The sequence below is a fragment of the Mastigoproctus giganteus genome, chromosome 9 (assembly GCF_048544385.1).
Source record: "Mastigoproctus giganteus isolate SK-2022 chromosome 9, ASM4854438v1, whole genome shotgun sequence".
Taxonomy (NCBI): domain Eukaryota; kingdom Metazoa; phylum Arthropoda; class Arachnida; order Uropygi; family Thelyphonidae; genus Mastigoproctus; species Mastigoproctus giganteus.
The window spans coordinates 91,135,680-91,160,822 of record NC_143583.1 but is presented as its reverse complement, the minus strand read 5'-3'; the positions used below and the strand labels follow the sequence as shown (position 1 = coordinate 91,160,822).

Genomic DNA, 25,143 nt, shown 5'->3' with positions numbered 1-25,143 from the left:
ATGAAAAGGCATTTGACTCTATACAGCATAAGGCAATGTTTCAGGCACTGGAAAGACATGGCATAGACATCCATACATTATGATTTTGAAGAAAATATATGAGAACGCTACCTCCTTTATTAGACTAGACAAAGACAGTAGCAAATTTAAAATTGAGAAAGGAGTTCGAAAAGGAGACAATATTTCTGAAGTTTTTTACTGTTGCCCGTGAAGGAGCTTTCAGAATATTGGACTGGTTGTAGAAAGACAGGGCTGTGCAAACATACTTGGGGGCCCAGGTGCAAAAGGGGTTAAGGGAGTTCTTTAATTTATTGTTAAAACTTTGATGGCTCACTCAATTGGAGGCCTGCAGCAGCACATCCAGTGCACCCCCATTTGTACAGCCCTGCAGAAAGGAGTCAGTGTGAATGGGGAGTACCTAAACCATTTACAATTTGCAGATGACATTGTGATCATAAGCCATGATAAGAATTAGAGGAAAATCTTAATCAGTTATGCAGAGTTAGTAAGAATTTCAGACTAAAGATGAATATGGTTAAAACAGAAGTAATGATGAACAAGTATGCCACAGCAAAGGATATTATCATTGAAGGAGCAGAAATTGAAAAGGTGGATTCATATACTTATCTCGGACAAGTCATTAGCTGTAATAATGATAAATGGCTGGAAGTCAAAAGAAGAATAAATTTTGGATGGATAGCATTCAGGAAATATAGTCACATACTGAGGAGCAATAACACAATTTGTCTGAAACAAAATAATGAACCAATGTATACTCTTCACCATGACTTATGGAAGTAAAACTTGGGAACTTACAAAAGAATGGAAGAGAAGCTGAAACTAGTTAGTTTCAGCTTCTCTAACTGAAACTAGACCAGTTAGTTTAACTTCTGTTCCGGGTAAAATAATGGAGGCACTGGTTAAAGATGCATTGCAGGATCATCTAGACAAGACTGCAGCAATAATTCAGACACAGCATGGGTTTGTTAAGGGAAAGTCTTGTCTGACAAATTTGATAGGATATTATGATGTGGTTACAAAGGAACTGGATGCAAAAAATAATTTTGATATCATATACTGTTTTTGAATATCAGGAAAGCTTTTGACACTGCACTGTTGCGCATGGAAGACTATTGTACAAATTGGAGCAGAATGGTATTAAGGGTAAGTTGCTACAATGGATAAAAGGATGGTTGAGTGGGAGAAGACAGAGGGTGGTAATCAATGGGTGCTGCTCTTCTTGGACTAATGTTATTAGTGGAGTCCCACAGGGTTCGGTGTTGGGTCCACTGTTGTTTTGTGTATTTATCAATGGTATTGATGAAGGTATATCAGGTTAGTGTCGAAGTTTGCAGACGATACAAAGGTTGGCATGTTTGTTAATGACAGTAATGGCAGTGTGTTACTGCAACAGGATCTAGAAAATTTGGGCAGATGGGCTAAGAAGTGGCAACTGAAGTTTAACCTTCACAAATGCAAAGTACTGCATATGGGTAGAAGTAACCCCAGAGAAACGTACAAACTGTTTGGTACTACACTTAAGGTGGTAGAAAATGAAAAAGACCTGGGAGTAATTGTGCAGTCAGTTATGAAGTTTTCTGAGCAATGCAGACAGGCTGCCAGGGCAGGTCATGTGGTTTTGTCAATGATATATAGAAATTTTGCTAGCAGGTAAAAGGAGGTGATTATCCCTCTGTATAAGGCAATGGCCAGGCCACACCTTGAGTACTGCGTACAGGTCTGGAGGCCTCATTTTAGGAAGGATGTAGATTTACTTGAGCGTGTACAGAGAAGGGCAACAAGATTGGTGAGGGGAATGAAGGGATCCTCTTATCAAGAGAGGCTTAAGTTCTGCAAATTGCAGTGGCTGGAGACTAGGCACCTGCACGGTGATCTGATTGAGGTGTATAAGGCCTTGAATGGGTTGAGCACGCTGAATTCTGATGGGATCCTTCCACTTGTTCAGATTACGAACCTAAGGGGGCATAAATTCAAATTAAGAAAAGACAGATGTAGATTAGATGTGCGGAAATTTGCCTTTAGCCAGCGGGTGGTTAATTGCTGGAACAAACTTCCATCTGTCGTTGTGGAAGTTGATAGGTTGAATAAATTTAAGGAGGAACTGGACAGGCATTTGGAGGGAATGGTGTGATTTTTTTTTTTTTTTTTTGGGCTGATGCTGCATAAGCTCATACATTTGCTTTCTTGCATCACATGCCACTACTACTACTACTACTACACTGCGAAGAATGAAACAAATTATATTAGGAATCAGACTGTTAGATAAGAAGAGAAACACATGGATTAGGCAGTAAACTCAAGTAAAGGACATTCTTATCAAAACTAAAGAACTAAAATGATCTTGGGCAGGACACATAGCTCAAAGACATGATGACAGATGGACTAAGAAAATAACAGAATAGTACCCAAGAGGAGATAAAAGAAAGCCTGAAAGACAACAATGGAGATGGATAGATGAAATTCAAGAGTTTGCGGGCAGTAAATAGATGGCCATTACACAAAACAGAAGGAACTGGAAAGTTGCTGGAGAAGCCTTCATCCTGCAGTGGATTGAAAATGGCTGATAATGATAATGTTGATGATGTCTGAGAAATAGAGAAAATTGTAATTTTTTAATTCTCATTCAAAGTTTCAATTCAAAAATTATTATTCATGTAAATACATAATAAATAATTATTTATTTCAATAAATAATTATTTCTTGTGATAAACAACACTCAGCTTACTGTGATACACACCTGTTGGGTGGAACTTCCACCCAACAGTGAATTTTCAGTAGTGGCAAGCCCTGTGGTGTGACTTTTTTTCTTTCTTTCTTTTTTTTTTTTTTTTTGTTGTGGAGTTTTGAATTGTAATAATGAAAACTTTGCACATATATGTATATGCTCTACATCTATTTATATATCACTTGATTTGGTTTTATCAACGTCTGTCAATGAAGTCGATAAAACCAAATTCTTGTGTTGCCATTTATATTGCCCAATTAGAACACACATAAGAGATGGAAGCATTGCTAGAGAGATTTCGTAAATATATTAATGGATACATTGTGTGAAATGACTTACAAACATAGATCTATCCCTAGAGAAATATATCCGTAGCCCCTGCACATGAAATATGTAAATCTGCAGATGTACTCCCAAAAGGGAGAACAATTGCAATTACAATGATTGTAATTGTATTCCTCACTATGGCAAATGGTTATAAGCATTATATTTTTGTTTAATAAGGTGGGGAGCAATAAGTAAATGAGAGTTAAATAGTTATTTTGTTTTTTACATGGCATGATTTATGTACTTAGTAATTTATAAAAAAAATAACTTTCATAACGTATTTTTAGTAATCCATCTTATAGAATATGTCATTTGCTATTTCAGAACTTGATTGCCAGTTTGATGACATGCCTAAAAGTCAGAAATCTGGAATTATTCGCCTTAGTGCCATTAAAGATATTATTGATAAGGTTTGCAGTTTTTTTGTTAATATATTGTCAATTTCATTATCTTTTTTGTCATTAAATTGAAAAAAAAAAATATATATACATATATATATATATATATATATATATATAAAATATTAAAATATTAAGGATAATAGAAAATAATAGAAAAAGTAAATCAATCAAATAATAATACTATCAGGGACTTAAGAAAATGCAAAAAAAAAAAAAAAATTATCGCTTTTTACCGACAATCTAGATGACTTCAGCTGGGGCCAACCACCCAGACTGAAGGCAAAAAACGACAAGAGGTTCTCTGTTTCTGTAATGATCAATATATGCTAAGTAATTTAAATCTAAACCAAGTATAAACCAGTATAGGCCAAATATAGATCAAATGTAAATAAAAAGTTAAGAAATTTTAGAATTATTAGAATAAAAAAAAAAAAAAAAAAAAGGGGGGCATACCCGAGCCACAACTTATATCTTGTAATGTCTTTAAACTGTCCTACACTCTTTATTTTTATTTCTCCACAAAATTATTAGGGCAATCCAAGGAGGAGAAACTATTTCTTATCTATATCACTATTTTTCGCCTTTGTGGAGTTCAGGTTCTATTATTCCTACTCCTTTAGTTTTTCTTCTTACTATCTGCATGTTTCTCTTTGCGTTAACTTTAATTTAATTATTTATTTATATTTATTTTTACCGTATCCATCACATAGGGGGAACCACATATTATTTTGACGACTATTACATTATGTCCTAGATACGGTAAATATGTAGTATGTATTATATATTTAATCTTATTTTAGTCATTAAATTACGTTCTCTGTCGGGTCAACGATGATTAATATATGCTTACATTTATATTTTACTTATATTTCTTACATTTGATTCTAATAATTCTAAAATTTCTTAACTTTTTATTTACATTTAATTTATATTTGGCCTATACTGGTTTATACTTGGTTTAGATTTAAATTACTTAGCATATATTGATCATTACAGAAACAGAGAACCTCTTGTCATTTTTTGTCTGCAGTCTGGGTGGTTGGCCCCAGTTGAAGTCATCTAGATTGTCGGTAAAAAGCAATATTTTTTTTTTTTTTTCTTGCCTTTTCTTAAGTCCCTGATAGTATTATTATTTGATTGATTTACATTTTCTATTATTTTCTATTATCCTTAATATTTTATAGACATTATGGGTGTATTGCATGATTGCTTGCAACTGCATTGACCCATAAATATTAGTTACAGTTACTGTCGTTTTAACTTTCTTTTCTTTTTTATCACTAATATAATTATAATTATATATATGTTGAATAGAATAACAAGAAGGTAGAAAAATGGAAACATGACAAAAAATGGGGAAGTAGTCTAGTACAGTCAAAGGCAGCAAATACTAAGCCTAAGCAATTCATGGACAATAAAGTGATAAAAAAATTAATTAATATAATATAATATAATTAAAAATGAATATGAGGATTACCTCAGTAATTTCTTGTAAAGCACTCAAATATCGACATTCTGTATTATACAGTTGAATTTATTAAAATTACTTAAATGTGTCTTTACACCTGAAGGAAAATCGATGAATCAACATATAAGGTATCAATAGTTTAAGAGCTCCAAACCTGACCCCAAAAATATCACCAATCAATACCTATGAGAAAAAAAGACATTAGCATCATCATTAAATAAAAATGAATATGAATATTATGTAATTATGATACTGTCCTGAAGCAGAAAAGCTTTTGGACAAAGGTCATGATTATAGGCTAGTACAACACAGAATTTATGACAGAATTTAAAGGTGAGAGACTAGTTTCTTTCCTGGCGCATGCATATGAATGATCAAAAGTCTAAAATGGGAAAGGGGCAATGCACATCAATCGAGTTTTGATGCAATTTTATTTCAAGGGTTTCCACTATTAATAAATTTGTATAATTACATTGAATATTAAGGATCTTTGCTTTGTTAAACAGGAAGGTATGGCCTTCATTAATTGTGTGGAATGCTAATTCTGAAAAACAAGAAGAAAGTACAGATGCCTACGTTGTTTAACCCTCATGTCTAATTTGCATAATGTTGAGCCCTGATATGAAAAATTGCAGTTTTTTCAGGATATATTATAGACCAAATAATTTGTCAGGAATGCAAAAGAAGATTGAACAGAATGATTGTTTAGGACCATATGTAGTTTTCTCATGGGTTTTGATGCTATTTTAAATTCTGTATCTTGGAAAGGTTTGTTCAATTGGATATACCATTCTTCTATGTATGGGAGAGAAATAAAATATTTTTTTACCACATCACTATTGTTTATAGGTATGGAATTATGTAACTGATTTTCACTTGTACTCTTTTATATGATTTATTACCGATAAGGGATAGCCATGGTTTTGGAATCTATTTGTTAATACTTGTATTTCATTATCTTCAGTGTTCAAAGCAGATTTGGAAGTAAAGTATTTATATGCATTATGAAACTGATTTATGATTATCAACCTTTTATAAGTGAAGGGATGGTAACTACTGTAATGCAAAAACATACTGGTATTAGTTGGTTTCCTGTATACAGGCTGGCCTCGATTAACACGATTAATTTGTCCCGCGAATGCATTGCGCAAAACGGAAACGCATTAATCGAATATAATAATCAATAGGAAAAATTATAATTGGTCCTTGACCTTCTGGAATGTCCATAAAGAATTTAAAAAATACCTTTTAAATAGCTTTTTAACTGTATACAATGTAAAAGATAATGAAAATAATTATGGAATTAAATGTTTATTGCATAAAACAGCAGTTCCCAAACTATGCGCCGCGGAATATTTTAAATTTTCGAGGGAAACAGCGATACTCGACATCTGTCGGACACCGCGCGAACTACTAGCTCGAGGTAGTTCACAGTTTAAGCATTTCTTATTAAGTTGTTTGGACCTAACTACTAAACGGAACTGTTAGGTATTTCTTTTGGTCTGGGTGCACCTTGAAAAAATTACTGAGACACTAAGGGCGCCGTGAACCGAGAAAGTTTGGGAACCTCAGACATAAAATACACAATGAAGAAATGACTGTTGCGGAAATATTTGAACAGTGTTGACTTTCTCTTTTCATCAATCACCGATAGCCGACAACAATCTTCTTTGGGCCCTGGCAAAATAAATATCGCAGAGAACCTCAAACCTTTTGTTTGAGGTTCTCTGCGATACGAAAGATTTCATCTAGTTCTTTTACCGTTATCTCCTTCACGGTAACATTTTCATGTGGCTCATTTAAAAATTTGAATTTTCATGCAAGTGTGCATTGACTTTATTAGCAGGAGACAAACAAGTAACACGTCTTCTTCCGATGGTTGATGGAACATGCCAAGGCGGGCAGCAGGCCAATGTTTGTTTATCGACCATACGACTCGCGGTAGGCTTAAGGCACGATTCAAATCTTTTTCAACTATCGCATAAAAAAAAAAAGAAAAAAAAAGATCGTGTTAACTGGAAATTTGCATCGTGTAAAGTGAAAAGTGGTATAATTTTTCAAATAGCGTTAACTGAAAATCGCATCAATCGAACTTGCGTTATGTGAGGCCTGCCTGTATATTAAACTGAATATCATCCATATCGCATGTGAGAGTAAAATTTAAAAATTTTATGATTTCTTATCAATGCTTTCAGTTTCTAACATGAAATATAATCTAGAATGTATGTTATTAAAAGTGGGTCAGATATCCTGGATGGTGTATGAATCTGTAATACAAAGTACATCATCTGAGCAAGAAAATACATAACATGAGCAAGAAAAGGTGTTAAATGTAATTGTTCACTTTTAGAGAGGTAGATTACAGACATTAAATCACTAAGATTCAAACCCATAGGTAAACTGAAAATCTGTTTATAGACTTTGTTTTGAAAAGTGACGTAATTAGCCTCTATTAAAAGCTTAATTAAATAGAAAATTACTTTTGTTGGGTGATTGGTATGATTTAACAGGGTGATTTCTTGATATGTTGAAATATCCGAAATTATGGAATTTAATTTATTTATGTAGTCTTCCTTATATAATATAATGACTGCATCACCTTTACTGCTCGTATAATAATATGACAATTTTTTTGGAGGTTATATAGTGCAGAATATTCATTTTTACTTAATTTAGGAAGGTGTGGAATTTTTGAATTATTTACAACTTGGTGTATTGGGTTGAATAATTGTATCGTTCTGTGGTATGTTGTAAAGACCAAATTTGACAACAGCAAGCTGTTTCTTGGGTAAACTGTGTGGAAGCAAATTATAGTTTGAGGACCCCCTGGACCATTAGACCAGGGGTTCTCAAACTTTTAGAGAAACAGGCCACATACAAAATTTTGGAATATTTGGCAGGCCGTAGAAAATTCCTAATTACTGAAAACTACATTCTCTGCATAGCATTAATGTTATGCAGAGAAACAAAATTTATACCTACCTATATCTACAGATTCAAAAATAAATCGATGGATATGTAATATATAATATGCCAGTTTGTTTATAACAAATTTTAATTATTACTTATTTATTGTAATAATCACAAAAATACAGTCAGTAATACAACAAAATTAATTATTACTTATTTACTTACTAATCACAAAAATACAGTTAGTAATACAACAATATTATAATTAATGCGATGAATGTGGTTGTAGAGTGCGACTAAGTTTCATAATATCGAGTTTTAAAGTACTAGTTCCAATTCTTAAAGTCATGTAAATGTGGATCAGTTAGACATGATCGTATTTTTGATTTTACATATTTTATTTTTGAAAAGGTCTGCTCACATATACATGCACTTCCAAAAATTGATGTAACCTTTATTGCAAAATTTTTAATTTTTGGATAATCTGACTCAGATAATGTTGAATAAAAATTAGATTTTCATTTTTTAAATATTGTATTCAGTGCATCATTAGATTGAAGATTTATCAGCTCTAATTATAAATTCTCATCAACATCATTGACGGGTACGTCATATGGATTTTGAAAAAGTTCAAACACCTTTGAATTATTTTTAAAATCAGAAAATCTATCCCCAAAATTTTCCTGCAACAAAACTAACATTTTGAACAAAATTTTCAGTGGAAAAATTACAACTAGCCATATTTTTATAGGCATATTTACTGTACTAATCACAAAATGCGAAAAATGATTCCGAAGTAGTTGACTTTTAAATAACTGTAGTTTTGTTGCAAATGCTTTGACATTATAATACAATTCATTGACAAGTTTGTCTCGTCCTTGTAGTTTCTTATTAAGAAAATTCAGGTGTTCACATGTATCTGTTAAAAAGGCAAAGTTCCAGAACCATTTGAGATCTGACAGTTCCGGAATGGGTTTCAATTTTTTGTTCATAAATAGATCTATTTCAATCCTAAGTTCAAAAAATCGCTTCAACATGTTACCCCGACTCAACCATTGTACTTCAGTGTGGTACAACAAATCACCGTAATCAGCCTCAGTAGTTTCAAGAAAAATTTTGAATTGCCGATGAATCAGAACAGTCTTGCAAGTAAAATTTACTGTTGATATTATAGTTGACATGACTGAATCTATGCCCAAAAATTTGTTCACTTACAAACATGTCTGTGCCTGGGAAAATGATGTGCTGCTTTTGTTGTGAATTGAACAGTACTATTTGGTGACTGAAAGAAAAGATATAAAAACATCTGGAAATGGTCTATGTTGCAAGCATATATTGAACATCTAGAAATGGTCAACATTGCTACTGTAGCAGTTAGAATCACATTCCATCAACTTGTCAATGATAAATTAACACTTATAATTTTGGTTGCATGAATTTTGAATCATCCTCTATTAGAATAATGTACACATTTATGTGCATAAAGCTTTGCATTCATTACATTTACCTATTATAAATATACATTACCTATCTGCAGCCTTATAATTTATTCATGTTTTCACATAATAAGAATTTTTAAATGGCTAATATCTTTCTTCTTTTTAAAGGGAAGACATGCATTGTTGGACATTACACCAAGTGCTGTTGATCGCCTGAATTATGCTCAGTTTTATCCTATAGTGATTTTTATTCATGCTGAAAATAAACAACTTATTAAAGAAATGAGAGCTAAATGTTCCAAGTCAAACTATAAAAGTTCAAGAAAACTTTATGAGCATTCTCTGAAACTTGAAAAACTGTGGTCACACATATTTACAGGTAATCCAATTTTAATTTATCCTTTATCAAATGTAAAATCTTAATAATTTTTTAAGAGACTTAAATTATGGGCTAATTTTGAATTTATTCACCAAAAAAACTGCAGCTGATAATGTTTTGAATGTTAATACAAACTAAATATGTAGTTTAACCTAAGCTAACTGTAAAATATATCTTTAAATTTTGAAGAATTTCAGTTAACTTTTTAAGCAAAGAAAGTTCTATTTTTGAGGTAGTTCTGAAATCTAGTAGTCTGTTTATCATGTGAAAGACATCTTTCTTCATTACTCAGAAACCAGTCTAGAATATGTCCTCCTTAACATTCCATTTTTAATTAGTACCATATTTTCCGGCTTAAAAGACGCGGTTTTTTTCGCAAAGAAATACCCGGAAAATCACCCTGCGTCTTATATGGTCAATGTCAGATTAGGCCTAATGACTACCGGCAATGCATCTTCGATGACGCAGTGCCGGTAAACTGAGTTCTGAAAACTTCCCTTTGAAATTCACATCAGTTTTACTTAGGATTTATCTGTTGAAATATATTTTTAACAATTATCAATGGTTAAAATCTGTGGCAACAATACATACCAGTAATATTTTTTTTGTGGAAAATTTGTTGAAATCTGCGTGATATGAATCTCACAATCAGACGTAAGTAAAAACTTGTTTCATTTTCCCATGTGTTTGCTTCCTCTATAATATGATCTCATGCTTTAATGGTATTCCTCTATGATCTCGTGCTTTTATGGTGTGGCGGGCTAATTAGACTGGATTGTGATTTTTCAATTCCAACCATCTTTTACAAAGAGAATGTGATGCCCGTATTTGTCTTAGGGTGAGTAAGAATTTCTGTTACGTTACTTCTGTCAGTTTTTTTTCAGAAACAAACATTTCATTATTGGTTGAACATTTACCCAAGCATATACCATTATTTTGAGAAAAATATATTACCGTATTTAATTTTATTATTATTATTTTCTTTATCAATAATTTTTTTATAAATTTTTATTTACATCAGTCGGTAAAAGATCGCTTCTTAGTTTCACCGTAAACAGTATCGAAGGATAATAGAAGGGTTATTATTTTTTCCAAAATATGAGGCCAAAACTAGGGTGCGTCTTGTATGCCCGAGCGTCTTATAAGCCGGAAAATACGGTATTTGTTATGATCCTATGGCAAAGCATTTCCATAATGATCAAATCATTATATATGTACCTTGCTTCTAGACATTGCAATATACAGAACTTATTTACAAATAAAATAATCCTTATACCATAATACTAATTCGGTAATCTTATTTTTTAGCTGATGTGTTGAGCAACATCCTATATGTTTGTACACATTATTTCAGGCTAGTTTGTAAATGATCTCAGAAGACTATTGCAACAAACATAGCTAATTGTATTCATACAGAGACATTCACATATTTGTGTTTGAATCTACACACCACTACAAGATGAAGTGTCTGGAAATTTGTAACCAGTGGAGAATTGGAAGAAAATAAGCACTTAAACCTGCATTGAGTATAATCTCTCTTTTAATTTCTTAAAACATTATCGATTATTCCCAGACATTTCCTAGTACTTCTTATACCACTTCTTCAGTAACCAAATGCAACCCCCAGTTTAAGTTAACCCCTGGCATTTATGCAATGATGGGTTCTGTTGTACACATTGCCTGTACAATGAAGATAATAATAATAATGAATCGCCGTCCTTATTACACAGTCAGCTTTATTTACTGTGATGCTAATGTAGTAAGGACAGAAATTCATGACTAAAGAAGTGGGGCAGAAGTACCATGAAATGATGAGGAATGTAATCTGTAGTCATTTAAGAAATTAAAGCAGATTTCACTCTTCAGGTTGAAGTGCATATTTTCTCCCTATTCTCTATTTTGATTTACCTGCTCAACATGCCACAAAAAGAGCAATTTATACTGAATTGCCCTCAAAAATAGCAAAATATAAATATCTTGTGCCCTATATGACAGTTGTAGTTACTTTAGAGGAAAATCTATCCTTGATTCTCTTAGTTAAGAGAATCTTGGGAGGTAATGATTAATTATTATAAGTGAAAAAGCAGCATATTTTTTCATTGTTTAGCATTAGATAATATTAGTATAAGATGATATATTAACAACATATATACAGTAAAGATAGTATTGACATAATAATACCCTGTCTGTTATATATATAATTAATAAGTATAATTGATACAGAGTGAGGGGGGATTTTTCGAAATTGCATTACTCAAGATATTTTTCAAAATTTGCTTACAGAATGGAACAAATGATTCTTTAAATACTTCATCCATTAGGATGACAGATTACTTTTAAATAGTATTAACAAAAATATAGATACTAATTCTTTACAAAACCAAAATGAAAAAAAAAAACTGTTTTCATTTTGTTTTTGTAAATTTTTCTTTTGAAGAAAATAAAATCAGAAATAGCTACTTGATGAAAAGTTAAGTTGTTTAATGAAATATTTTATCCTTTTTGGTTGTTTAATCATGCCTAAGAAAAAAAGGATCCAGTCTTCTGTTTTAACATAAGGGGTCAGAGGAAATGGCCTTTATAGCAGATGGAAAAGGTAATGTTTTGTCAAAGTCTTCTAGAGCAATGAACTCTGTTAAAAAAATTCTAGTTTAATGGATACATATGTACTGCTGCTCTTAAAATTACAAAGGAGAGTGAAGGATAAAATGTTTAAACCTTTTGCATATTTTCTCAGATGTAGACAAAACTACCAATATGTGTGACAGATATGTAAGAAACATGACTGAGAAAGTTTTATGTTGAATTAACTGTTAGCAAGCAAAATGCTCAAATAAGATTCTCTTAAACTTTTATGTCCTGAAGGTGAATTAAAATGTACCAAGGGTATCTTCATGTCTTAGTGGTGTGGAGCTAACAGTAAGGGTGAATCACACTTCATGTTTGTGGAGAGCTACAGCATAGAAAATTTGTTCTGTTTACTAATAATAATCTGAACAAGTATCTAAACAGAACTAGTGCAATTATTTTTTCTTCTGGTGCATGTCTATTGTAGGCATTATACTACTAATTCTTTCTGACAATGGCATAACTTCAATTCTGACAAACAAGAAAAAAAGTGGTATGTTATTTGTAATGCTGTATGTTTGCAAATAGACAATACCTTGTAATAAAAAAAGGCACTCCTAATAAAAACAAACTTCATTCTTTACCTATTGGGAAGATAGCTGCTTCAGTTCAAAATGATAAAGCCAACATGAAAAACAAAGTAACTAGCAATATTCAAACTTTTAATGATTAAAAAATTCATTAACTGTCTTATACTGAAGTGGTTTTGTGACCTTAAGAATATACTTCTGTAATCCTAACTAGAAGATACACAGGTCTAATAACAATTCTATTATTACCAATAATACATAAACACCAATTACAAGTGCTAAAGGATCTAATGCAATCCAGCAATGATAACTGTTCATCCACAAGAATTTGCAGTGATGTCAGCTCAGGTTATCGCTTTGCCATAACCCTTTGGCTCTTTATCATTATTTAAAGCAGCACATTTAATTGTGCTTATAATTGGACTTATAAATAGATAAAAAATAATGCTACATGATAATTAATTGACACCCATTCACATTCTAATCCAATTAGAACTTTGTCTAAACATGATGGCAAAAATAACTTTTTGATCTCAATCATCAATCATTATATAAAAGTTTCTCAAATTAGGTGAAAACCATTTGGGCATGTAATTATTGCAAGTTAATGTCTGGAGGGGGGGGGGGGATTGGTTATTTGGTTTTTAGGAGCATTAGCAACTAAGGGCATATTGCTCCGGGAATATGCAGTGGTCATTCCCTGACCTTTCCGCATCCTCCGTATTTGGTGGTGAATGGCTCGAACCCCGGTCTAATCAAGAAGCATGTGCTATGCACTGCTGCTCCTTCCCACCTGGCTACGGAGGCACGGAGGGGGGGGACAACAGTTTAGTTCTAAATTTTAGTGAATGGATATGTTTCAGTTAGAGTTTGCTCCCTGTATGTCCCATCTGTACAAAGAATGTTGCTTGCATTTCAAGGTATGTCTGTATTGCCTCTCAATACAGACATATTTTGATGGATGTGATCTTTATAAACAAATTAATTAATAATATGGTTGATTGAAATGCACTTTTAAGGTAGATAAAAATCCCACCATCCTTTACAACCACGAAAAGACTTGAGACTGCTCAGAGAAAAACATAATTTTACCAATCATCTCATGTACCAATTTTTTTAATAGGACTACACCTTTGTTTATTAAAACAAACCTTAATATCAATTTTTGCTAGTGTTGTATGTTTTTGATTGAAGCAAATATCTTTCTCTGGAATAAATTACAATACAGAATTCTACTCTGTTATTTTCTAAATCTACACTTTTGTATACAAAAATAGCTACCAAATATTAATAGTTCTCCTTTATGCTAGACACTTGTGAAGTGCCCTCATGGGTAGCACAGTTGTAGTGCTACCCATGAGGTAGCTCTACAACTGGACTGGAATTCAAGTCCCGTTGATAATGAGAGCAATTTTTTTGGGATTTTTCACAATGTGACTGAGTTAGTCAGCCTCAGGCGAGGGTAGCATGGTTTTTCTTCCCAGAAATTCTGGTTTTTTTTTTGTCCAGCAAACAGAAAATCGACTTCAGAACCCATGCAATTTACAGACAATATATGTGGAACAATATGGCTTTATTTGCCAGTGCTCCTAAAATTCTACAATAACAATTGTAAAGAAGTTAACAAGATCACTTGCTCTAAGCCTTGTACCTCATCATCATCAGCCATTTTCAATCCACTGCAGGTTGAAGGCCTCTCCAGCAACTTTCTAGTTCCTTCTGTTTTGTGCAATGGCCATCCATTTGCTACCCACAAACTCATGAATTTCATCTGTCCATCTCCGTCATTACTTCCAGGGTTTTCTTCTAGTTCCTCTTGGGTACCATTCTGTTATTTTCTTAGTCCATCTGTCATGTCTTCGAGCTATGTGTCCTGCCCATGACCATTTTAGTTCTTTAGTTTAGATAAGAATGTCCTTTACTTGAGTTTGCTGCCTAATCCATGTGTTTCTCTTCTTATCTAACAGTCTGATTCCCAATATAATTTGTTCCATTTTTCGCTGTGTCAGCTTCTCTTCCATTCTTTTGGTGAGTGCCCAAGTTTCACTTCCATAAGTCATGGTGGAGAGTATACATTGGTTCATTATTTTACGTTTCAGACAAATTGGGATATTGTTCCTCAGTATGTGACTATATTTCCTGAATGCAATCCATCCAAAATTTATTCTTCTCTTGACTTCCAGCCATTTATCATTATTACAGCTAATGACTTGTCATTAGCTGTAATAATGATAAATGATAAAAAGGTGGATTCATAAGTATATGAATTCACCTTTTCAATTTTTGCTCCTTCAATGATAATATCCTTTCCTGTGGCATACTTGTTCATCATTAACAAGTATGTGGCATACTTGTTCATCATGAATATGGTTAAAACTTCTGTTTTAACCATATTCATCTTTAGTCCAAAATCCTTTCTAACTCTGCATAACTGATTAAGATTTTCATCTAATTCTTTGGGATTATGGCTTATGACCACGGCATCTTCAAATCGTAAATGATTTAGGTACTCTCCATTCACATTGACTCCTTTCTGTGACCAGTCTAATCTTTTGAAAGCTTCCTCAAGGGCAGCAGTAAACAACTTAGGAGATATTGTGTCTCCTTGTCAAACCCCTTTCCCAATTTTAAATTTGCTACTGTCTTTGTCTAGTCTAATAAAGGAGGTAGCAATCATAATATATGAGGTATCTATGCCTTGTCTTTCCAGTGCCCGAAACACTGCCTTAAGCTGTATGGAGTCAAATTCCTTTTCATAATTCATAAATGCTAGTGTTTTATATTCATTTGCACTTTATCCATTAGCTGTGATATTACATGAAGCTGATCCATAGTTGAGAATCCTGTCCTAAAGCCAGCTTGCTCTTTAGGTTGATTCTCATCAAGTATTCTTTCTAATCTGTTAGTAATGACCATTGTGAACAACTTGTAGATGTGGGATAACAAGCTAATTGGTCTATAATTTCCAATTTCTGATTTATCTCCTTTCTTATGCAGAAAAACTATGATTGCATTATTCCATTCCTCAGGCTTCACACCTTTTCTAATGCATTTTGGTGAAGAGTCTTGCCAGTTTTTGTGCCATGTCTCTTTCTCCCAATTTTAACAACTCTACAGTAACTTCATCTTCCCCCAGGGCTTTCTGATTCTTCATTTTCTTCAACACATGTTCTACCTCATCAAGAAGGATATCGGGTGTGTCGCATATGTTACTAATTTGCGATCTATTTTCCCCACTGCTGGCATCATCCGCTCGCTCCTTGTATAATTCTCTATGGTAGTCTTCTGCTATTTGGATTATGCCTTCTCTGCTATTTATAAGTACACCATTGCCATTCTTCAGTTTCAGTATCATTTGTCTTTCTGTATTACTGCTCATGGCTGCTGATTTAAGTCCTTTGTTTTCCCTTAATGCTTGTTCTACTTTTCTTGTGTTAAATCTTCTTATGTCCTCTCTGAGTCTCTTTCTAATGGCTTTGTATAACTCAGTAGACCGAATTTTGTCTTTGTTGGTGTTTATCTTGCTCTTTATTTGTTGTCTTTGATTTATCATAACAAGAGTTTCTTGACTAATTTTTTCTTCATCTTTAGATTCCATTTTACCTATAGGTTTGTTGGGCTTTATCCTTTCAGAAAGTTGTATTCTGATCAATATCTTGGTCCTAAAAGGTCTTCAGAAGCTCAAACTTGTAGTAGTAGTAGTAGTAGTAGTGGCATGTGATGCAAGAAAGCAAATGTATGAGCTTATGCAGCATCAGCCAAAAAAAAAAAAAAAAAATCACACCATTCCCTCCAAATGCCTGTCCAGTTCCTCCTTAAATTTATTCAACCTATCAACTTCCACAACGACAGATGGAAGTTTGTTCCAGCAATTAACCACCCGCTGGCTAAAGGAAAATTTCCGCACATCTATTCTACATCTGTCTTTTCTTAATTTGAATTTATGCCCCCTTAGATTCGTAATATGAACAAGTGGAAGGATCCCATCAGATTTCAGCGTGCTCAACCCATTCAAGGCCTTATATACCTCAATCAGATCACAGCGCAGGTGCCTAGTCTCCAGCCACTGCAATTTGCAGAACTTAAGCCTCTCTTGGTAAGAGGATCCCTTCATTCCCCTCACCAATCTTGTTGCCCTTCTCTGTACACGCTCAAGTAAATCTACATCCTTCCTAAAATGAGGCCTCCAGACCTGTACGCAGTACTCAAGCCGTGGCCTGACCATTGCCTTATACAGAGGGATAATCATCTCCTTTTCCCTGCTAGCAAAATTCCTATATATCATTGACAAAACCCCATGACCTGCCCTGGCAGCCTGTCTGCATTGCTCAGAAAACGTGTTCCTAAGTTCCAGTACATACATCTTTTTCTGCTCTTCTGTTATCTCAAAGACCTTCGTTTACTCGAGTCAGTTTTTCCCTTTCTTTTCTTACATCTATATCAAGTGTGCATCTTGCCATTCTGTGATCACTTCCAACATTTACCTTGTTCAGGACAGTAACGTCATTCATGATATATCTTCCGTTAGTGAGGATGAAGTCGATTTCATTAGTTGTTAATCCATTTGGGCTTTTCCATGTCCACTTTCTGTTCAGCCTTTTCTTGAAAAAAGTGTTCATTACTCACATTCCTCAAAATTCTGCAAATTCCACGAGTCTTTCACCAATTCTGAAATTTCCTATAGTTCCTCTTTCTGCACTGTTTGTCTCTTTCCGACCTTAGCATTTAAGTCCCTCATAATGATAGTATAGTGGATTTTCTGCTCACCTAGAAGTCTCTCAATTTCGGTGTATATTTCTTCAATCTCTTCATCATCATGGCTCGATGTTGGTGCATGAATCATTATAACCTTTAGCTTGTACCTCTCAGAAATCCTGAGTGGTAGTCTTGACACCCTTGGTAACGTACTTTTGAATTCCACAATGTTGTTTTTTATATCTCTATGGACCAGAAAGCCAACTCCACCTTTGCTTCTTTCACTGTTTCCATTGATGTACAATAGATTTCCACTTGATAAACTTATAAGTGATTCATTTCTTCTTCTTGTTTCAACCAAACCGATGATATTCCAATTCACATTTTCTAATTCCTTTTCCAGCTCTAATATCCTTCACCAATGAGCGATCTTACATTGTAACAGGCCAAGTTCAGTTTCCGTGCATGGCAGCCTGGTCATACTCAGAGATCTTAACACCCCCTGCTTCCACTCTGATCCTCTTGCTGCCATAAGAGGGGAAGTGAAAGCCGCTGGGGACTGAGGGCCATTTGTTTCGTCGTGCTGTCATGTGCTGGAGGGTTTGGTCTTTTCCTTTTCATGCTGACCAGGCATCTTGAAGAGAACCACTCTACATGTTCGTTGCCACCTAGGTGACGTAACAGGGCTTATCAAGAAGCCGTATCAAGAAGTATTAAGAAGTTTCTGACGTAACAGGGCTTATCAAGAAGCCGTATCAAGAAGTATCAAGAAGTTTCTGACGTATCAAGAAGGTGTGCATGAGTGGATTTTAGGGAGGCAGGCCAACCGGACTTCTCCTAAATCTTCTGAAATAGAAAGTTATTGGGTCCATCAGTGTTTAAGACTGAGTGTCTGATAACATACAGAATGCCTGTTCCTCTCTGTGCCCCTAAGCTTTGTACCTAGCATACATAATTGTAAATTTGTAAATTTTGAACATGGATGTTATTTATATAAGGTATTGTTTGATCTGCTCTTTTGGACATAATATATGTTTGGTAGATTAATAAAATTATTATCATTATTTAAAATTAATAGACTTTTTTAATGCAGCTGTTATTCCGCTAACAACTGGAGAATCGTGGTATATAAAACTGCAAGAGACTATTAGTAAACAACAGCAGCAAGCTATTTGGATATCAGAATCAAAAGTATGTCATAATATTTTAAAATAATTTCATCATTTGGAATGTTTATTATGTATAATATTGGAATTTAATTTTTATTTTTAACCTTTTTTCTTTTAATTTTGCAAAATGCAGTTTCTCACTCTTCCCCCCCCCCACCCTAAAGTTATGGAGGTAGTTTTGCATTTTTGCAAGACATGATCAGATTTATAACTCATGAAATGCTAATTATGAAATGCTGTTAATCTTTTCACTGTTACATGCCTCTGAAATGTGCATTAATAGACTAGCATATAAGAGCATAAGAATTAAAATTGGTAAAAAAGTTATTATTGCCCTTATAATTTATTATTTTTTGGCAGGGGGGGTACAATAATAAAAGCTTGCTTGGGTTGCAGTGATTTTAGATATTCTGGTTCCCCCCCCCAGTAAAGGGCCAAAAGACTTTCTTTTTATCATACCTAACTCATATCATCCTGTTAGCATGTAGTAGTAGTAGGGGCATGTGATGCAAGAAAGCAAGTGAGCTTATGCAGCATCAGCCCCCCCCCCCCCTAAAGTTATGGAGGTAGTTTTGCATTTTTGCAAGACATGATCAGATTTATAACTATCATTTACTCGAAATAAACTTATTACAAGTAAGAAAATAACCTGTTTAACAAGTTTATTTTTAAACAAATAACATCACTAAGAGGTTATTCTGTTGGACAAATAATAGAATAACATCTTTGAGATGTTACTAGTAGTGCTTCTCTAAGCAACTTATGGCTAATGAAGTGCAAAGCATTTTCTAATGGTCATTGAAGCCTTGCTAGCTATAAAATACATAGAAGAATATGATAAACTCAGTACAAGTATGTTAATTATTTCATAGGCCACTTCAGTTTTGATATGAGTTACTATTTGATTTTCTATTTATATATATGTATATACACATATATATATATATATATTATGAAATGCTGTTAATCTTTTCACTGTTACATGCCTCTGAAATGTGCATTAATAGACTAGCATATAAGAGCATAAGAATTAAAATTGGTAAAAAAGTTATTATTGCCCTTATAATTTATTATTTTTTGGCAGGGGGGGTACAATAATAAAAGCTTGCTTGGGTTGCAGTGATTTTAGATATTCTGGTCCCCCCCCAGTAAGGGGCCAAAAGACTTTCTTTTTATCATACCTAACTCATATCATCCTGTTAGCATGTAGTAGTAGTAGGGGCATGTGATGCAAGAAAGCAAGTGAGCTTATGCAGCATCAGCCAAAAAAAAAAAAAAAAAATCACACCATTCCCTCCAAATGCCTGTCCAGTTCCTCCTTAAATTTATTCAACCTATCAACTTCCACAACGACAGATGGAAGTTTGTTCCAGCAATTAACCACCCGCTGGCTAAAGGCAAATTTCCGCACATCTATTCTACCTCTGTCTTTTCTTAATTTGAATTTATACCACCTTAGGTTCATAATCTGAACAAGTGGAAGGATCCCATCAGAATTCAGCGTGCTCAACCCATTCAAGGCCTTATATACCTCAATCAGATCACCACGCAGGTGCCTAGTCTCCAGCCACTGAAATTTGCAGAACGTAAGCCTCCCTTGGTAAGAGGATCCCTTCATTACCCTCATTAATCTCGTTGCCCTTCACTGTACACGCTCAAGTAAATCTACATCCTTCCTAAAATGAGGCCTCCAGACCTGTACGCAGTACTCAAGGCGTGGCCTGACCATTGCCTTATACAGAGAGACAATCACCTCCTTCTCCCTGCTAGCAAAATTCCTATATATCATTGACAAAACCCCATGACCTGCCCTGGCAGCCTGTCTGCATTGCTCAGAAAACTTCATATCTGACTGCACAATTACTCCCAGGTCTTTTTCATTATCTACCACCTTAAGTGTAGTACCACACAGTTGGTATGTTTCTCTGGGGTTACTTCTACCCATATGAAGTACTTTGCATTTGTCAAGGTTAAACTTCAGTTGCCGCTTCTTAGCCCATCTGCCCAAATGTGATGGCTTGATGTACTAAACCTGAGTGAACCTCTTCCTCCTTTGGTTTTTATTTTAACATTAGCCTGTATATATGCAATTGCATATAATTTAATGCCCATCATATAATGGGGCAGCAGGTGTTTTTTGGGAAATGATTAAATATAGCTTCCACTCTATGGATTTATGACAGAGACTCAATTTTTTGACTCATCCTCCTGCTTGCTGATCTAGCAAATGTGTACAGAAAGGGCAGGAGGGGGGGGGGTTATACTTTTAGTTAAGAAGAAAATAAAATCAGTGGCAATGCATGCAGTGGATATGGGTGGCCAGTGTAATCTTGAGTCAGTTTGGTGTGACATATGAGATGTGGCGGTAGTGTTCCTGGACTGGTGCTGTTGCAGTCATGTTCACTGAGTTTGAAAATAAATGAAAGTGGTATGTTGTAGTTTAAACTTCCTCCAACAGGTGATAATACAGAGATTCTCAAGTAGGCTGACAGATTGCAAGTAACAACTAGTTTTGTTTGTAGAAGAAAACATTCTGTGTCACAATTTTGCAATGACACAATGAACAGATATCAATTTTGCTTTAAACTGGGAATACCTGCAACAGAAACATAAGAAATATTACAAACTATTTATGGTGATGAACTGTTAAGTGATACCAGTGTGTTTCAATGGTATAACTGGTTCAAAGACAGACGTGAGGATGTTCACAATGACCCAAGAAGTGGGCATACATCAACCTCTCGAAATATGGATAGAGTTGGAAAAGTTTGTGAGATTGTTGCAAGGAATTATCATATCACCCACAGAATGACTTTGATATGAATAAAGAGATTTGTCAAATTTTGCATGAAGATTTAGGGAAAAAGAAGGTCTGTGCAAAATTTATGCTGCATAGTGTCACAGATGAGCAGAAACAGCCATGTACCAACTGTGTGGTACCGCATTCGGGGAAGTGGAAAATAAAAAAAAGACCTAACAGTAATTGTGCAGTCAGATATGAAGTTCTCTGAGTAGTGTGGACAGGTTTCCAGGACAGCAGATGGGACAGGAATTTTCCAACAGGATGAGGAGGTGATTATCCCATTGTATAAGACAAAGATCAGGCCACATCTTGAGAGCTACATACAGATCTGGAGGTTCGGCCTTGAACTTATTTAAGTTGCTAACCTCCACTCCAACAGATGGAAGTTTGTTCTAACCATCAAACACTTGCTGGCTAAAGGCAAATTTCCATACATCTGTTCTACAATTGTCTTTCCTCAATTTGAATTTATGACCCTCAGGTAAGTAATCTAAGCAAGAGGAAGAATCCCATTAGCATTGAGCTTGCTCAATCCATTCAACACCTTATACACTTCAATTTGATCACCTTGCAGGTGCCTAGTCTCCAGAAGCTGCAATTTGCAGAACTTAAAGCCTTTCTTGGTAACATCAATCCTTTGTTCCACTCACCAATCTCGTTGCCCTTCTCTGTACTCGTTCCAGCAGCAAGACATCTTTCCTAAAATGAGGCCTCTAGACCTGTAATGGTCAGGCCATATCAAGGTATGCCCTGACCATTGCCTTACACAAAGCGACAATCACCCCTTATCCCTGCTAGCAAAATTCCTCTATATTATTAACAAAACCCCACTCTTGCAGTCTTTTTGCATTGCTCAGAAAACTTCATATCTGACTGCACAATTACCCCCAGATCCTTTAATTCTCCACTACCTGAGTGTAGTAGCACCCAATTGATACGTTACACTGGGGTTACTGCTACCCATATGCAATACTTTACATTCTTTAATGTTAAACTTCAGTTGCCAGCTCTCATCCATCTGCTCAACTTCCAGATCCTGTTGCAGTAGTGTACTATCATTACTGTCATTAACAACCCTGCCAACCTTCATATCATCTGCAAACTTAGACATTTACCCTGTTATACCTTTATCAGTATCATTGATAAATACCGAAAACAACAATGGGCCTAACACCAAACCCTGGAGGACTTCACTAATAACACTAGTCCATGAAGAGCAGTGTCCATTGATAACCACTCTGTCTTCTCCCACTCAACCATCCTTTTATCCATTGTAGCAACTTGCCCTTAATGCCATACTGCTCCAATTTGTACAGTAGTCTTCCATGTGCCACAGTATCAAAAGCTTTCCTAAAATCCAAGTATATGATATCAAAATTATTCTTTGCATCCAGTTCCTTTGTGACCACATCATAGTCCATGGGGACCTCCTTTGTGACCATATCATAGTCCATGGGGACCTCCTTTGTGACCACATCACAGTCCATGGGGACGTCCTCTGAGTCCAAGAAAGCTTTCATAATTATGGCTAAGAGTTTGGTTACTTCCTTTACTGCCTCCTTTAATATAACTGGATAGATCCCATCCACCCCAGGTGCCTTCCTTATGTTTAACTTCAACAATTTCTCCTCCACTTTGCTCTCAGTTATTACAAAATCACTTAGCTCCCTGTTAGAGTTTGTTAAACTTCTGGCATTCCCCTCCTTGAATAACTCCTCATGTGTGAATGTAGATGCAAAATACTTATTCAGTTTATCAGCTACCTGAGCATGATCATCATTAGTCAAACCATCTGATTCGTCCCTTTCCTTCTAGAGTTTACATAAGTGAAGAACTATTTGTTATTTTTCTTTGCATCCTTTGCCAAAGATTTCTTGTAATTTGCCTTCACCTGCCTAACCTCCTTTTTGACTTGATTACAGAATAAAATTTTTTTCCACTCCCTCCTTAAATTTAGGTTTCCAATCTCCACAAGAGTTGGTAGGAGTTTATTTCAACAACTATTACTCTTTAACTAAAGGAAAATTGTGTAATGGATATTAATACTCATAATCTGTAAATAAACTTTGTTATACAAACACAGTAGTTAGTAGCCTCATCAGGAATTTTCATGGGTGGCGTTAAAATATGAAATTTATTAAAGAAATATCTTAAAAAGCATCCCCCCCCATGGGAAATAAGAAATTCTGTTAATCAAGCGTACTAACCTAGACATAACATACTGCATATTGTAGCTGAAGGACTGGATTCTGCAGAGAAGAATTAACTTTCTGTATTGTACAAGGCTTCATTTTTAGGCATATTAGCATATATGAATAATATGCCCATTGTTGTCACCACATCCATCTGCATGTAATAACTCAGCTCCTAATGGATGGATTTTCGTGGAATTTTATATTTGGGCCTTTTAAAAAGATTTGTTGAACCCATCCGAAATTTCATTAATGGGAAATAAGAAATTCTGTTAATCAAGCACACTAACCTAGACATAACATACTGCATATTGTAGCTGAAGGACTGGATTCTGCAGAGAAGAAATAACTTTCTGTATTGTACAAGGCTTCATTTTTAGGCACATTAGCATATATGAATAATATGCCCATTGTTGTCACCACATCCATCTGCATGTAATAACTCAGCTCCTAATGGATGGATTTTCATGGAATTTTATATTTGGGCCTTTTAAAAAGATTTGTTGAACCCATCCAAAATTTCATTAAAATCAGACCAGTAGCAATCTGACAATTGTCATTACTTTCTCTACCTACCCACAAGTAATAACTCAATTCCCAGTGGATGGATTTTTGTGAAATTTTTTGTTTTGCTTTTTGATGTGGAAATTCTTTGGCGGCACCTACCACATTTTCAAACTGAAGCAAAACCAGTTGGTAATGAAAATATCAGGCGGAAATGACGTCACTAATGTTGATTCGGTAGTGTAAGTAGCGGGCATGAGCCCGCTACTTACTCTACCGAATCAATTATTAATTGCATTAGCATCATTTAGGAAGTGATGTAATTTGTGTCATTTCCATTTCACATTTTTTTCAAAGATTTTTTCGCATAAATCTTCTTTTGTGTATACAAGGTACACACACACTTATTTTTTAGAATGATTTATCAACCCTTCCTGAATTTTATTAAAATTGGACCAATAGAAATCCAGCAATTATTATTATTATTATTATTTATTATTATTATTTTTTCATTCATATCACATAGGCTACCCATATACCAAATATGGGAAGCTGAAGGACTGGATATTATGTTTACCATGCACTAGTTGCAGGAATGAATGGGCAATGTGGCAGATGTGCAGAATCGAAATTTTCTCAGTTTGTGTATAAAAATTATTGCTTTTTGCCATTTTTGCTTGACATAAAAAACAAATAAAGCAAAATTTTGCTTTGTTTGCTTTATTTTTGCCATTTTGAATTGTTACTGTTTGCTAATGTACCTGAAATGTAATGCACTGTGTTCATTAACTAATTTTTTTATACTATAGTTAGTAGCCAGGGAGGGGGAGAGGATTGACCATCATTCATATCAGGAATGGGCATTGAAAAGACTTAAGCCATTCAGAATGGTATAACTGAACAAGAGTTTGAGATAATAAAAAGCTTATAAGAGGAAGGACGATTACTCAAT

At 34.5% G+C, this 25,143-nt stretch overlaps 1 protein-coding gene across 1 annotated transcript in view; it reads left to right on the top strand.

Moving 5' to 3' along the window:
* Nucleotides 1-25,143, top strand: part of LOC150080537 (tight junction protein 1-like) — a 489,733-nt gene that overhangs the window by 329,456 nt on the left and 135,134 nt on the right. Inside the window, exons 21-23 of the mRNA XM_090380724.1 lie at nucleotides 3,398-3,483; nucleotides 9,460-9,670; nucleotides 18,617-18,714. Coding sequence (XP_090236850.1) covers nucleotides 3,398-3,483; nucleotides 9,460-9,670; nucleotides 18,617-18,714 — 395 coding nt within the window. The remainder of the gene's footprint in view (nucleotides 1-3,397; nucleotides 3,484-9,459; nucleotides 9,671-18,616; nucleotides 18,715-25,143) is intronic.